The 16956-nt window shown below is 39.0% G+C and overlaps 1 protein-coding gene across 20 annotated transcripts in view; it reads left to right on the top strand.

Moving 5' to 3' along the window:
• The window catches only part of SGIP1 (SH3GL interacting endocytic adaptor 1), a 199283-nt gene that overhangs the window by 127604 nt on the left and 54723 nt on the right, over positions 1–16956 (top strand). For 11 of the 20 annotated variants that reach the window (XM_032426797.1, XM_032426806.1, XM_032426802.1 and 8 more), the window contains 6 exons: positions 1134–1158; positions 2130–2181; positions 3522–3607; positions 6625–6717; positions 9321–9395; positions 11521–12012. In XM_032426797.1, coding sequence (XP_032282688.1) covers positions 1134–1158; positions 2130–2181; positions 3522–3607; positions 6625–6717; positions 9321–9395; positions 11521–12012 — 823 coding nt within the window. The remainder of the gene's footprint in view (positions 1–1133; positions 1159–2129; positions 2182–3521; positions 3608–6624; positions 6718–9320; positions 9396–11520; positions 12013–16956) is intronic. The other 9 variants (XM_032426839.1, XM_032426882.1, XM_032426850.1 and 6 more) reach the window with 1 other exon arrangement.

The raw sequence follows: 16956 nt of genomic DNA, 5'->3' as shown, positions 1-16956 counted from the left end.
AAACTGCCCTTCTATTGTAAATGAGTTCAAAATGAGACAGGAAGTTCTGATAAGTCCTAGGAAAGAAGGTAAGAAGTTTCTTCCAGGTCTGTTACAGAGGCACTACGTCTTGTCCTGTGTTGTTAATGTTATCATGTGAGAGAAGAGAACGTACCTGCGACCCCCCACTAAGCACATGGTCACACCCTCTGAAATACTTCCCTATACTTGCCCTTTCCCACCCCCAGCACTGGCCCCGCCATTCTCTTAAGGCAGGCCCTCTCCAGCCATGTCCCACCCCATGATGCCACCCTTCCAGTGCTCTCCTTTTCTGGTAGCACCCCATGCTAAGAACCTTTCAGAGCAGTTTTGAATCAGATTTTTTATCTAATCAATCTTTCTGTGATGGAAATAAATTTCTGCTAAGGTATTATAAAAGAGAGGCATGAACTTCTCAAATAATTCCTGCCAGGGCTCTTTGTATTCCTACAGTAGCACAATGCCTTGAGCTAAAGGAATGACTTCCAGGTGGCAGAGAGGTGGGTCCTGTGGCAGGCAGGGGGAGTAAATTGGGGTGGGGAGGGCACCTGGGGAGAACGGAATTCCCTGGCCCCCTGATTACAACAGCCCATCCAGGGGCAATGCCTCCAAGTTTTCCTTCCCTTTAACATTTGCTGCTTAGATTTTTACAAATTACATTAGTAAAATAATGACTGTTTTTACTGACAATTCATGGACCGCCCCTACCCTGATAAAAGCAGACAATACTCCTAATACATTCTATAATTTTCAAACATCAAACATATGTTAAGCTTGGATTTAGTTCTCTGATAGACTTCAAGGTTTTTTGTTTTTTGTTTTTAAATAGACTATTCAATGTTTGCTTAATTTACCAAATCTACCCAGGTAAGGGGTTTTTCCGGTTCAGAGACTTATGATTTACCCTCCATTTCTCTCTATAATCCCTGAGTAAAACGAAAAACTGATTTATATGTGTTTGTCTACAATTTCCAACTTGAATACAATTCTGAGAAAAATTTCATTTTTCCCCATCTGCATTTCTGAGTTCAGTTGAATTGCAATGACAGAAATATACATATTGTACATAACATATATGTGGTCTTAAGCCTTATAGTGTCTATTTCTAATTCTAGGGTGCAATTAAAAGGAACTTATCCAGTAAGTATATCCTAGCTACCAGAAATAGAATAAATTTTAAAAGAAGAAATAGTTCCTTGGATCTTGGAGTATACATATATATATATACATATATATATATATATATATATACATATATATATATATGTATGTATTTGCATTATACACTCTTGGGCTTGATTTTTAAGGCTCATGAATGCTTTACTTTTACAGCAAAGAAATTTTGTAATGATAAAGGGGCCTCATGGGTTCTGAATGATTAATATTTAAATTCTGAAAATGAGTATGTTTTTGGAAAAACATTGCTATCTTCTTCCTTTATTTATCAACCCTTGATGTATCATTTGCCTTTAGAAATGAACTTAATCAAATGTGGGTTTGTTGAGGGGGGAGGGGAGAGGAGAAGGGCAGAAGGAACTGAAGATAGATGCAACTAACCCATTCATAATGTTATCTGATATAAAAATTGTAGTCAACCAAAGTGATATGATACAGGTTATAATTTACGTAGGGCATGATTTTCCTCTGTGGCATATAGCACATTCTAGCAAATTCTAAATTCATATAACATTTTCTTGGCATTTCAAGAAAAGAACAGGCAAAGAATGCTGGATTCCTGTACTATGTGCATATGGCCTGGCTTAGTATTCTCTTATGGTAATTGGAAAGCGGAACTGCTCAAGGCGGCAGACGTTTGAAGAATGGTAGGCTACTCCGCTAAACTCTGCAATATACAACTCTTCCGTGTAACAGCTTATCATGGTAATTCCTTGGTTGATTAGGCTTTACAAACGCCAGATCAAATGCTACTACATATGTCTGATACGTGGCTGTTAAATTGCAGGGTAGAGGGTTTGTTTTGCAAAAATTTCATATTGAGTTGCTTATTGATGGGACTTAAATCTCTAAGTGTTTCCAAACATAGCTCATAAGACATATCAGGAAGGAATAGTAAAAGTATGCCTAAAAGCTTTCTTTGTCCTGTACATCAGGTGAAGAAATGGCAAGACCCAGGCGTTCCACACCAACTCCAGAACTTATAAGGTGAGCATGGAAGGCGTTAGTTGTGTTTTATGTAAGGCTTCATGCAATGTTAACAATTCAGCAAATCTCCTTTAGGCTGAACTTTCAACTTCTATTAATAAAGGCTCTGTTCATATGTAAGTCCATAGCATGATTCAAGTATGTTGTCATTTCTCACAAGTGCAGCCTGAGGAAGATCCTTAGGGGGAAGAACTGTATAGTCATCTAAAGTGACTGTCTATCAGAATGTGCAGACCCCTCACTAATGGGAGGGTTAAAGTCTGTATGAAGACGACTTTTGGTGTTTGCAATGCTGATCTGATACATGAGTATATTGCCCTATAAAGAATAACCTCTTCAGCTGGATCCAATTTCGTGATACATTGCACCTGTCATACACCAAAAGAATCTTCTATTTGTTTTTTTTTGTCTTTGGCAAAACATTGTATTTTTGCACTGTGTATTCTTTGGGTTAAGTACTGTACAAATGGGCATTGTTTTCCAAAAAGACTACTATTTCTATTTAAAAGGTGGATCTTTTTCATTTTCCCTCCTTCTCCAGCCCCACTCCCCCCTCACCTCTTACTCCCACTACACAGACACACACACACACACACACACACACACACAGAACTCATCAGGATCAATGAGGGGGATCAGGTCTGGGAAGAAATGAAGATTATGCAGCCTTTTGTTAATAATCAGTTTAAGTAATAATTAAGAGAAAGGGTAAGATTTTAACTTATTCCCTCCTTTCCCCTTGATTTCTCAATGTTCTTTTTCTGAGATAAGCTGTGTTTAAGGTGTTAGGAGGTTATAGCTAGTCTATTGTGTTTGTTGGTTGGGGAGACAGGATGGAAATTAGAAACTAGTAGACCTAGTTTCTGATTCAAACACAAACTTCCTGGGTGGCTTGTCATTTAACCTCCCTATACCTGACTTTTACTAATCACCAACCGCATTAACTACAATACAGGGATGTGATGAAGACAAATATAAATGGTTTTTGAGATCCGAAGAGACTAAGGTGCTTTGCAATAAACTGTTATCTCTAGTATTATCTCTTCTAGGTATAGAGAATCATGATGATTTGAAAGAGTTTTTCTTTTTCAACTCATTTCTATTGGGCCATCTCCTTGGTTGCCCACTGAGAACTGGGGATCTTATCTCCTACTAATTCTCTTGGTCCATAATACATTTGACATTTTTACGTATACTTTCTAGCCCCATGGGAGCTTCCATTCATGCCTGTGTACACACACATCTATCTGCCTTACCATGAAAAATATTCGAAAGCTTGTATATCTTTTTAGCATTAATACTCCCTTTCTCTCTGTTTTGTTTTAATCTGTGTGATTTAGCAAAAAGCCTACAGATGACACGATGGCCCTTGCTCCCCTCTTTGGTCCACCATTAGAATCAGCTTTTGAGGAACAGAAGACAGAAGGTAGGAAAAGTGTGTATCTCTATAGATTGTTTTCATTGAAGTATAACTCGCCTAGAGCAAAGGTATGTGTTTTGAGCCATGTCCCATCAGATCCTCAAGGGAAAGAAAAGTTCTGATCTAGGTGTACTGTTGGAACAAGAGTTGCATTTGAAAACCTCCAGTATTTTAGGATTTGAAACTTTACTTCCGGAAATATCAAGTAGCTAACAAGTTCACTCCTCAAAAGCGATCAGTAAGAATTATTGCAAATGGATACAAATCACTGGGAATAAGTCAGGGAATAAGTGCTCTGTGAGCCAAACGGTCATCATGGTGGAGCCAGACCTTCACACTCCCTGGCAGAGTCACTGTCACGGTGATTCAACCTCTCCGACCACATTTACTCTCTTCTTCACCTGGTGGGTGGAAGTGTCAATTGGATTGCTCACAACAGGCTTGTTTGCAGGCTCGAGACCCAGGAATGACCTTGAATCACTGAGCAACTTACAAATAAAATGTTGCAGAAAAAATATCAATTCAGCCATTATTATTGGGTTTACCTACTAAATATTTCCTCCTAGAATGAAATATTTAACTTTTTAAAATTAACCATCTTTTTTGGATGGCTATAAATAATATATACCTTGCTGACAAAAATGAAGCTCCTTATAAAAGGGATCCAATCTATTCCTGAAATGTATTTATGTCCAGTGCATGTATCTCTGGTAGCTGTGTTTGGTAATACGGAATGTTTTTTCTGAAAAGTCATTTGATCTAAAAACACTGTGGTGTGTGTATAATAAAATGTTATTTTTTATACTGTTGGTCAAAGAAATCAAGTTTAACTGTTAAGGACAACAGGACTTGAAAGCATAATGAGTAGACTGAGCTACAGTAGCAAAGAGAATCCAAAGTACAGGGACTTAAACAATATAGAATTTTATTTCTGTTTTATGTCAACAATCTCAAAGTAAACAATATAGGACTGGTAGGGTGGGTCTGCTATTCTTAACATGTGGCCTTTGTCTCTGGGTCCAAAGGAGCTGGTCCAGCTCTCATCATCTCCCAGTTAGAATAAAGTGAGGGGAAAGGGAGGACTAGTATACTCACTGCCAATTCCTGTGAGGGCAAAATCTGAAAGAGACATATGTCACTTTAGCCAGAGACAATAAGAGAGAATTTAGTGCCATATGGCCAGCTAGAACTTTTTAACTGAGGAGAAATGGAGAATGGATACTGGAAGAGAGCTAGCAGTCAACCACATCAAAATATTTTTCAATCATTAAGTTAGGAAAACACATAAGGAACATCCCTAAACTGCTCCGTCAGGGATTTGAATGTCTACAACTTAGAATCCCTAAGTAAAGTTGGCCTTGCAATGAGTCTGTCAGTTGTCTTACTAACTCAACTATGATCAAGTTTGTTTTTTAATGACTATATTGTGTAATGACTAAAGGTGGGATTTGATTTGTTGCCTCTGAATCTACCTATTAAAGGAATTCCGTGACTGTATGGAAACTTGATTTACAAAATAGGAAACAGTTTTTAAAAAATCAAGGTGGTGTCCCACATCAAATCCATACAAAAAAATGCTGCTTCACATCTTTGGATAATATTTGCTTTCATGTTAAAACAGAACTAAGACCATCTTTGGGTTTGTGATAGAAAGGAGATACACACCTGAACTTGTCTATGAGCCTGGCTTGCTTTGTCTTGAGGTGGTTTCATCCCCCAAAGTTCCAACATTTGCACCAAGCACACTAGCTCTTCCAATATCCGCACTTACCTTTCAGATCGACTCACTCTCACTTCTTTTTATTGATTCTCCCATCACTAATTTAAAAGGCCTGGGGAGAAAATATGTATGTTGGAGTTAGGTGTGCATGCCCAGGATCAGATCCTGGCTCCTCTACCTCACCAGGTAGCTCTTGGGCATGTTATTTAAACACTTTAATCTTTGCTTCCCCTGCTGAAAATGGTACTAATATCAACCACCGGGCGGTGTTGTATGGATTAGAATACCTAATAATAGCTACTGGCCTTGGGATAAGTGTGTTTTATGGAGTTTGTATGCCTTGTATTTATTTGTATTATCTCCTGTGATCCTTTTAGTAACTCTCAGATTGCTCTTATTATCTCTACACCGAAGGAAGGGAAGCTCAGAGGTGAAACCACTGGCCCAAGGTCCTACAGTCTTAACTGTAGAGACAGGATTCAAATTCACATCCCACTAACTTCCCAGCCTGTATTTTACAACATAATGAATTACAAGCAGTACTTACATAGATCCTGGCACATGATATGTGCAGAGAAGATCTGGTTGTTTACATTGTTACCATAGCAATAAAAAAAATCTAAACAAGGAGACAGAAGAAATAGAAACAAATTAGGTTCAGTGTCATTAGGCCCAATACCTAATTTCTTTGATTTACTTTAAGTGTGGAAACTCTTATTTATTTTCTGGTTCTCTTAAGATATTTACCAAACATTTTTAGAATAATGTCATTTCTCTTTATGATGCTGTAAAAGGCTTATTTAAAGACCCTATATGATCCTTTAAAGTTATGAACCACTCTACAGAACCCAGGAATTTTCATTTCTGTAACCGATTCACATGAAACTTTAAATAAACCAACTCGAAATGACTGTCCATGGGATTAACGCCTGGATCTTCAAATGGGCATCAGAAATAGAACCAGTATATGTACTGACATTCAGAATGTCCTTAACTGACCAACCAGGAAGAAAATACAGATGCTCTATTTCCAAAGTTTTTATTTAGCTATGTGTGCACACGCTGACACCCCTACCATCACCACACACGCACACACACACACACACACACACACCCCACCGCCATTTGCATTCTTTGCTTGAAAAGCATGAGGAGTAACACACTTCTGAATTACTTTGCTAGGACTGAGGCAAGAGGGAGATAATTTTGCGAAGCTCAACTTTAAATTGAAATTTTAAGCTCTAAGATCCAGGAACGTTTCTTTTTTGAACTCACCCTGGGAAATTTTCTTTTATGTTTTCAGTTCTTTTAGATCAGCCTGAGATATGGGGTTCAGGCCAACCAATTAATCCAAGCATCGAGTCGCCAAAGTTAACAAGGCCTTTTCCCACTGGAAGTAAGTTATGTGTCTGCTGTGTCTGGAAAAATAAGTGACTCATTTTACTGTCTGTCTGCATAGTGAAATTAGGCAACTTGTAGAAAGTACGTAAGCAACATTTGGACTATATAATATTAAGAAAAGATGTGATTCTAATAGGCTTTAGACTTAAAGGGGCCTAGGGCAGTTTGTCAAGGCAAGAATAATATAATAAAGTAAAATTATTAACTTTGAATCATAGCCTCTTCTGACATCCTATAGACTCATTCATTCATTCGTTCAATATGCGGATATAAGAGGGAGAAGCAGGGAAGGTAAAGAAACCAACCATGCTCCAGGTACTGGGCTATCACACAACACAAAAGTGAACAAATCAGATAGTCTCTGTGAGTCCTACGGGACAAGGAGGATGCATGGGACAGAAAGGACATATTGAGACGAAAGAGGGATAATTGGAGAGTAAGAGAAATGATGCTATTTGGTGGGAAGCTGAAACAGGAGGTAAGGGCAAACTTGTCTCAAATCAGGGGCCGCGAGCGCTGCTATTCCAGCACGCCCCCCACTTCCTCCTGAAGATGCTCTTCACCTGTAGTGGGTTGGACTATTTGGCCTGCATGGATTGCTCCTTTGGTCAAGCCACCTGCTTGATGTATTTCTTGAGTTCTCACTTCATTGGACTTCCCATAGCGTATGTGCTTGTGGAAAGCACTTTTTAAAATGCCTGTGGGAAGAAGACTGGGTCTCAGAGAAAGAAGTTTGGGGGAGTGGTGGAATGCAGAGAGTATTTTCGTTTTGTGAAGCTCACATACACACCAATTAATACTCTTCCAGTTCAGCGATCCCAGGGTTCTACTTTATGGGGCCCAAAAATTATCATTGGAATTAACCAAGGGGATTCCTGATCAAAGGCCCATGAGGTTGTTTGCTGGAGATATCGCTATAAAACCATGTGATCCGGGTGAAAATATCTTTTCAAAGATATTTCTCTCATAAAACAGGACAGGAAAAACAGCATCACCAATAACTATTTTAAGCATCTAAACTTTTCAAGATGTGCTTTGAAAGAATATGAACCCCAGTGGGGTGACTTTGAATGATTCTCTCTACTACTGAGAAACAAAGCCAGAGAAAAACTCTAACTTCCTTGAAAAGCTTTCTTGAGAAATCTGAGCCACCCAGATTATTCCTAGAAAACCTTTCCTAGATTCCAAGAAAGGACATAAATGAAATGTTTATGTAGAGGATGCATTGATTTTAAGACCAATTATTGGCATTTTCGAGTTTTCTGATTTTATGTGGTGTGGTTACACTTAGCACAGCAAAGGCTGTTGTAGAATCTATGTGTTTTGGATAATTTTGCTCATTTCGTGATTGCAGCATAAGTTTGCTGTTTTAGATTATTAGGCTTTTATGGTGTTTTATGTGTTTTTGTTGATTATGACCTTAATTTTTGCAGAGAACCTTAGTCAGAAACAGAGCCCCTGATTGACTCTTAACTTCTATGGAAAAACATGATCCATTTGAGGTGTAGTTTTTGGAAGCTCATAACTAAGATTAGGAACTACATATTTCTGGGCTTTAGGAAGATAGCTTTTAGTCATGCTTCTTGTGTAGAAAGACAGGATGCTTTCTAAAATTAAATGAAGTCAGGTGGGGCTGGAGTGACAGAAAGGGCCTCTTCTAGTGCAGGCAGGCCGAGGGTACGGCCAAGCTCTCTCCAGCCAGTGCCCCGCTGACCCACTCTGCTTTTAGGTCATGGAAGATTGGACAACATTCAAGATTCACAAATGAACTTGAGTCTGGTTTATGAGACTAGTGTGAACTCTTTGAATCTACCAAACGTAGCCAGCGACAGGAAAGCATGCATTTAAAGAGAGAATAAGAAAAAAAATGTACCTGTTGCTACAGTAATCCTAACCTTGCCCACAAAATGACAAGTCCAGTTCAGAAGGCTGAATCTCTGGGCTGGGGCCATAAGACAATACTTTTTCTATCTCAGGGGGTTTGGTTCACCATCATTTTTACCAAGGGAATCTGTATATTTTTTCTTGCCCTCAATCATATTGCTTCAGACTTTCAAAAATATACTAAAAGTTAAGATGTGTAACTTTGAGACATCTTTCCAGACTCCATCTAGGCAATAGTATCCTGACTATATTAAAAACCCCTCACCCGAGCCTCCACCAAGACATTCTCATTCCCTTCACCACACCCTGGATTGTGATCCTCTGTTAACATGATATTCATTCATTCAATCATAAATTCCTTGAGGACAGAGGCTCCTTTTATTCAACCCCATGCCCCCAGTTCCTAGAACTATCTGGAACTTTGCCAGTGCTTCAAGTTTGTCAAATAAAGGGATGAATGAATAAAATGATGACATTATTATTGTTATCATCTGACATCCTTTTGACAGATTCTTATTTTCATAAAATGGAAGAATCTGAATGGGTCCTGCTTCCGTTTCTTAACTCTGAACTGAAAAAAATTTAGACCATTAATGGTTGTAGCATTTCCAATAACAGGAATATGAATGAAAGCCCAAATCCTGCTTATCTACAGAATATTTGTAACTTATGGAGAAAGTGATCAATGATGCTTGGTTTCTCGTGTCTTTGCAGCACCCCCACCACTGCCTCCCAAAAACGTACCAGCCACCCCACCCCGAACAGGCTCCCCGCTCACAGTTGCACCAGGTAAGCTTCAGTTTTTTTGGTGCCGGGATGGTAACAGCAATCAGCAGTGGCCCTGGACCTCAACCTGCCCTGGATGTGTCAGGAGCTATAGAAACTCAAGCATGAAAATGTTTGCACTGGGTTTTCCTTCCATGACGATTTACTATGCAGACTTATTTTAAAGTATCATTCTCAGGTTTCACAAAAAGGTTCACTTTCTCAACTCCTTTTTCCTATGTATCATTTTGTTGAATGAGGGTCACATTTACTTGTGAGATGAAAGAAAAAGAAAATCTCAATATCAAAAGTCTTTGTCTAATTGGCCTTTCACTCCATTAGATCTTATGTTAATGATTTACGAATTAAAAAAATCTCAAGGCACAATTCGTATTTTCCCAAGAACAGATCATTATTTTTCTAGAATTAAAACTGTCTGATCTACAAAGACGTAGAATGGTTCCCAGGATGTGCAGCCTATGGGTAAGCTTGGGAGCTGGGGAATTTTTTTCCCAGGAATCATTATTATCCCACAGTAAAGAGATGTGTAAGGATAATGAAATATGGCAAAGAATTGCCACATGCCTTTAGACAGATCATTTCTAAGGCACATCTTTACCTCCTATTAAAATCAATATTACAGATTCATGCAATTTATAATCTACCTTGTCCTATTGGGCCAGCAAGTCAAAAGCAGTAATTGCTATGTTATGTGTCTGGGCCCTTAGAATATGGTTCTTTATCCCCTTTGGAATTATACTGCTGCTTTGTCCTTTGCTATTTTTGCAGCCTGGTGAGTTTGATAGCTACAGAGTAGGTATTTATCAACAAGACCGAGTGCAAGGCATAGTCATTTTTGAAATTTATATTGATTAAAACCCATCGAAGAATCATCCAGAGCATCATAGGTAAAGGTGTTTGCAAGTTCAAATCATTTTGGCTCCTTGTATTCCCATAAATATGTCAGGTATAAATAAATCTACCAGCAACAAAATTATATATAGTGTGGGACATGCAAACTGCTACCCCATTTATCTGTAGCCTTGGAGCCTTGAAGGTTAATTCTTTTCTAATGTGAAATATGGAAGTACTGAGCCAGTTCTTAGAGCCGATGAGTTATTTAAAGGTAAAGTTGCTTCTGCTTCTGCTTTGCAATCATTCAGGGAACAGCTTCTAATTTCAATAACCTCAGTGTTTAAAAAGTGCACTTCCTCACATTGCAGTTGTTTTCAAGCATTTCCTGCCAAGCTGTAGAAGATAGTTTTAAATTTTTTTCTCTTATTACTGATAAGAATTAAAGAGAAGAGCTGATGCTAATGTTGAAGCAAAACCGAGATTTTCCGTTTCATGACTCCAGATAGATGTATATCACAGTTACACCTACGATGTTAACAGGTTAGACTTGATGGGAAAAGAAATTATAAAGATGTTTTGACAGTTTTCCTCCCTATTAAACAAGTATATACAAAACAGTTCTGATAAGTAGTAGATGTCTTCTCAATAACTTGTGTGTGTTGTATGTGGGATGTATATGTGTATGTTTGTAAATATACGTGTGGGGATATGTCTTTAAATAACCTTTGTACTGTGTTTCTGGTGTATTTAAGGTGGAGGATGTACAGCTAATTATGATATAATAATTTTTTAAACAAAAAGACATTATTAGTCTCACCAAACATTTTAATATGCTAGAGCAGTCTTTATCAAATATGAGGGTGATTTTCAGCTATCAATTATTTTTCTACTGTGTTGTCTCTAGGCTAGACTTTCAGAAGGGACCTCCCTTTTGGGATTGCAGTTCCAGAGCCTGAACTCTGTGAACCTTTTCAAAGTGCAGCCTTTTCGAAGTGATCACCCTTTACACTCTTGTGAGCAGACTTTGAGAACAGTAGCATACTCAGTGCTTTCAATGGTGGTAAAAATAGCTACCTGGGGTCACCCAGCAGAAAGGGCAAAATAACAGCATAAGAAGATGATGCTCACATTATGGAGGCAGGGAATGCTCTCTTCCCCTTTAGCTCTGATTCAGTTATTTTTACACCTCACAGGGCAATCTGTTTACTATTCTTTATCTCACCCCTCCCGCCCCCCTATACAAATAATATTCACCAAGTCAATTAAAGTTAAAAATCAACTACTTTAACCACAGGAAATGACCAGTCAGCCACAGAGGTCAAAATTGAAAAACTACCATCAATCAATGACTTGGACAGCATTTTTGGCCCAGTGTTATCCCCCAAGTCTGTTGCTGTTAATGCTGAAGAAAAGTGGGTCCATTTTTCTGATACGTCCCCGGAACATGTTACTCCAGAGTTGACTCCAAGGGAAAAGGTGGTGTCCCCACCAACTGCATCAGACAACCCATCTGACTCCCCAGCTCTGGGCCCCCCGGGCCCTCCAGGCCCCCCAGGACCCTCTGGTCCTCCTCGAAATGTACCGTCGCCGCTCAATTTAGAAGAAGTCCAGAAGAAAATCGCTGAGCAGACCTTCATTAAAGATGATTACTTAGAAACAATCTCATCTCCCAAAGATTTTGGGCTGGGACAGAGAGCAACCCCACCTCCCCCACCACCACCCACCTACAGGACTGTGGTTTCATCCCCTGGACCTGGCTCGGGCAGTGGTACGGGGACCACCAGTGGTACGTCTTACTGTTTGAGTGTGCTTCATGTGCCCGGGAATGGCCGTGGCTGCTGCAGTGTGAGCGACACCCTCCTCCTGCCTGGCAGTTGGCTTTAGAGCTTCAGCCATCCCTCCTTTGGTTCGGGTGTTCCGTGGCCCCATGGCATGTCCTAGTGCATCGAATGCTAACCGTCATAGTGCGAGTCTGTGATGTGCTCTGCCCTGCACTCCTAGCACTCCTTAGGAGCGCCCTGCCTTCCACCCTGCAGTTAGGAAGTACATATTTTTTAAAGGAAGCTGCTTTGTCATTGTTTGGAATTCAGGAAAGTTCTAGAAAGGCAGATTTCATAGCCAGTGAGTTTCATGCTGAGTGTCTCATTTCCCTGTCAGATGCCTGTACAAGAACGTTTTCTAGTTTGTTTTGTTTTCAGCTTTATTGAGATATCATTGGCAAAATTATGAGATATTTAAAGTGCACAATGTGATGACTTGAGATATATAGATAGATATAGGTATAGATATAGATATAGTAAAAGAATTCCTCCCGTCGAGTTAATTAGCACATCACATATTTACCTTTGGGGGGGTTGGGTAGGGGGAAGGGTGAGAACATTTAAGTTCTACTCTCTCAACAAATTACAATTATACGATATGGTGTTATCAATTATACAATACAGTGCTATAGTCACCGTGTTATGCATTAGATCCTCAAACTGTATTCATCTTATAACTGAAAGTTTATACTGTTTTTTTCCCAAGGATCCTAATTTTGGTAGGTAGGTCAATGTGTTGTTTCTTCTTCGACTTCTTTTTCTTTTTCCTTTCTTTCTTTTTCTGTAGGGGGAGAGCTATGTTAACCCCTCTAATTACTTCAGAAAAAAAGAAGTAGGGTTTGAAAAGGAGATTTTTTAGGGGACAGCAAATAGAATGTACCTTACTACGTCCACGATATATCAAACTGCCACTGAAGACAAATTATTCTTTGATTTTATTTTGATAAGCTCATCAGCCTATGAAGTCAACTCTAAGCATGGTGACAGGTGATGGAGAAGTCTATCAGAAATGGACATTTGGGACCCTCTATGCAAATGTTGATGTTGAATCTAACATTTTGGTTTTCCTTCTTTGAAGCTTCATTTTGTGTTCTCATCCTATAAAAAGATGGCAACAGCTGCCATGCACACCGAAAAAGATCAAGATTTTCTAAGGTCTCTTCTTCCATATTTTTTCTTCTACTGGTGCTCACATTGATCTGACAAGAACCCCCCCCCCCCACCAAGAGCCTTCCCTCCTGTGCCTGTGGGTTCAGTTTAGGCACCTTCTGAGTTTTTTGTTTTTCATTTGCTTTGGAAGAGGTGACCAAGTTTATGCTATTTAGATCTAGTAAGAGACAGGAAGGAAAGACATTTGTCTCCACTCTAATAGTCATTTATCATTGCTGCCTCTTTCAATGGAGTATTTCAGTGCTTGCTCTGTGTTTGAAAATTCCTGTGTTTCAAGCATCCAATCTGATCAAGGAGAGGGCTGGAGAGTCACCTGTACCCAACACAAAATTGATGTTTTATATCATTGCGTGTGCCCTAGGTGCCTTCCTCCACCAAAAAAAGGAAAACTACTCAATATGCAAATAGATTTGGGGAACATTGTGTTAAAATAAAATCAGCAGGTTTCTTTACCATAGGACTTCTGACAGCCTTTAATTTGCCGATAATAACAGCTATAGTTTCTTCTCCTGGGTATCATCTTAATCCTTTGTGCACATCATTTCATCCTTAAAACAACCCCATGTGATAAATGCTCTCTTATTTCTCCTGTTTTACAGCTGTGTACACTTGGGAAAACTGAAGCTCAGAGATGTCAAGTAATTTTCCCAAGTTTACACAGCTACAGGTGGTAGACTTGGGATACTCAGTCATACTCAGGTCTGTCTGATTCTAAGCCTGTGCTCTTAACCCCGGGGCTCTCCCGGCACTCTTTTAAAGTTTAGTTACAAAATATCCCAAACTTATTTGACCACTGACACCCACCACCTATTCTGCCCTGTGTCATCAACAAAATCACCAACAGTTTTCTCTCAAAACCCACTCTCTATGCTCCTCTCCATAATTCTAGAGGGTTAGAGCACCCGCCTTCATCCTCTGTTGCGTTTTTAGATCATTTTGGGAATATAAGCCTCCTTACATATCTGTAAAGGTAATAAAAGGACCCTACTTAAAGCCTTCATTTCAAACTTCAAACCTGTCTACTGTCAAAGAGGGGGAGTGCTTCCAGGGTCTTCTATGGTGCTCTCTTCCCAGAGTGAAGCTCTCATCTTCCGGAAAGGCTTCTAGAGGAATAATCCCCTTGTTCCAGTGGTGGGCCACTGTGCTTTCCTCAAAATGAACGTGTTTAGTTGAGGAAAGGGAGGACAGGGCAGATTTGTCGCTCCTCTGTTTCTTCCATCACTTTCCACGAGACTCAGGAAGACATTTAATTGAATTGACCACTGATCTAATGAGTGAAGAAGGGAGCCTTGGCTTTCTTCCTGAAATCTTTGAGAATTTTGTCGTCATCTCTATGTTTAGCTTTGTAAATTATTTAAAATTATTTTTAGGTGTTACCAGTAAAGACTATTGATTCTTAATAATTGAGCTGGAAAAAGACTATACTTTGTTGGTAAAAGATCTGATTTCTAAGTGGAAGATTGAACTGGGTCAATGAAGCTCATGAATAAATAAAACTTTGCACATTATCTCCTTAATTAAGTCCCAGTTTATTTGCTATTTAATGTTTTATTGATGGAATATACACAGACTAGCAGAAATGTAAATTTATGATTAGAACAATGAGAGATGGCCTCATGTTTTAAAGATTAGCAATGTTTCTCAAGACCTCCTTTTTATAACACTTAGCCTGATGAGACTAGATTTTCCTGTACATCTCAAACTATATTTAACTGGGTACCATTATGCTCAATTTTAAAATTTCATTCACTTGATCACTGACCAAGCATAGACAGTACACGCAGCCTTGTGAATCAGTTGAGTTACCCGATGTTGAAAAACAGTTGGATTCAGGATTTGCTTCAAGAACTTCGATTTCCTTATGGCAACGTTATAAATACCTAGTTTGGCCAGAACTTTGCTTTATTGGAATGCAGATGACAATTCTCTTGGCAAAGGCCATTTCTTCTTCCTTGTGGGTGGTGTGCCAGGGAATGGGAGGGAGAAAGAGTTTTATTGGCCTGTAGAGACCAGGGAAAGAGAGATGTCAGTAAAGATAGAATGTTCAGTGCAACACTTTCCAGCTTGAGAAACTAAGGCAATATTAGAAGATGTTATACACACACACACACATTTATAAACAACTGGGGTTGACCTAAACAAATATATTTCCTAACTACGTGTCTTTTAGAGTGGCAGAGTCCAAATAGGGAGGCCACTAGCCAGCAAAGAGAGATGGAAGTTGAAGCAATCATTATGTGGCTTTCAAGGGGCTACCAAAAAAATTACGTTAGAACTTCAAGTTGAAGCAGCAAATGGATTGAAAGCACGTCAATGGCTGTCAACTTTTTTGAACTCACAAAACTCAAATAACATACAGGTGATTTTTAAAGTTAAACCTGAAACAGCAAATGTCCAGTTTTTTTCCCCAGCACTGCTCTTGGGAATAAACACTGCTTGTAGAAGAAATGAAAATATGATTCCAGATCAGAGAATGAGGATAGAGACGTGCAAATAGTCTTCTACACTCTTAGAATACGAAACAATTGTGCAACCTCAAAAAAGCATGGGAAACCTCAGTTCACTTATAAAATCCCCCTCAGGCCCTGACTACCCTCTGCTGAACCTCAGGTCTGTCAAGAGGGTTTTGCTTCTTAAACACTGCCTCAGCGTCTTTCTAACTGCACGACAAATCAATTAAATCAATCCAGTTAGGAAAAAGTGAAAAGAAAACAGTTAACTAGCCACTTTTTTCTTTGCTTTTAGTTGTGTCTATATGAAAAGACAGTCTTTACCATCATCATCAACATCTATTCTCTTTTATTTGTGTAGCATTTTATAGTTTACTAAACACTTGATAAGCATTTTCCATTTCGATTGTTACAACTACCCTGTAAGATAGAAATGTTTCATTTCTGGTTCAGAGAGGTTAAAATCCCACAGCCAATAAGAGCCAGGCAGAGCCAGAACTCAGATCATCTGCCTTTTCATTCGGTTTTTTTCCTTATTCCATACTGCCTTGCTGACAACCCCAATATTAACTTTCCCAAGCATTACTGACAGTGATTTTCAAAACTTTCCCTCTTAGAACACATAGAGAAAAGATAAGCAGCTGACCTTTTCCTGAGCTTGATTCAGAAGACTATTTCTTGGAAATAGACCCATGGATAGATATTTTGAACCATCCCTATGGTGTGGTTTTCCAGTGAAACAGAACCTAGAAAGAGCCCCATGAAACTTCCTGACAAAGACTTTGTTGTTTAAAGGTTTATTTTCCATCTCTCTGCTGTCACTTCTGTTTCCTGAAAACATCCTGGGTGTCAATCTATTAAGTCAAAAGGAAACTTTGTAGTGGGATCTGTCAAAACATATCTTCTTTTTTTATTCAAGAAAAGATTATCCAAAGACTAAAAATATTTACATTGAGAGAGATGTTGGCAAGCTGCTGTTGCAAAAGTAAGAGCAGACTTTATGCAAAATGTGGGACTTCACATTCCATCTAAAGCTACAAGACACTGCATTTAAGAGCTTGAGCTTTGGAGTTAAATCAACCATCTGAGCTATGGGACCTTGAGCAAGTTACTCAATATCTCTGAGCTCTAGTTCTGATTCAGATAACTACAGTACGTTCCTGCAAAACTTAGTGTGGGGATTAAATAAGATAATGCATGTGAAGTGCCTAGCATTGATCTTGGCCCAATAAAATAAAAAGTAAGAATACAGTAAAAAAGTGGTAGCGGTGGAGAGGCAGTAGGGATAGG

The sequence above is a fragment of the Phoca vitulina genome, unplaced genomic scaffold (genome assembly GCF_004348235.1).
Source record: "Phoca vitulina isolate PV1807 unplaced genomic scaffold, GSC_HSeal_1.0 scaffold2, whole genome shotgun sequence".
Taxonomy (NCBI): Eukaryota; Metazoa; Chordata; class Mammalia; order Carnivora; family Phocidae; genus Phoca; species Phoca vitulina.
This window is presented reverse-complemented; position numbering and strand designations above follow the sequence as displayed.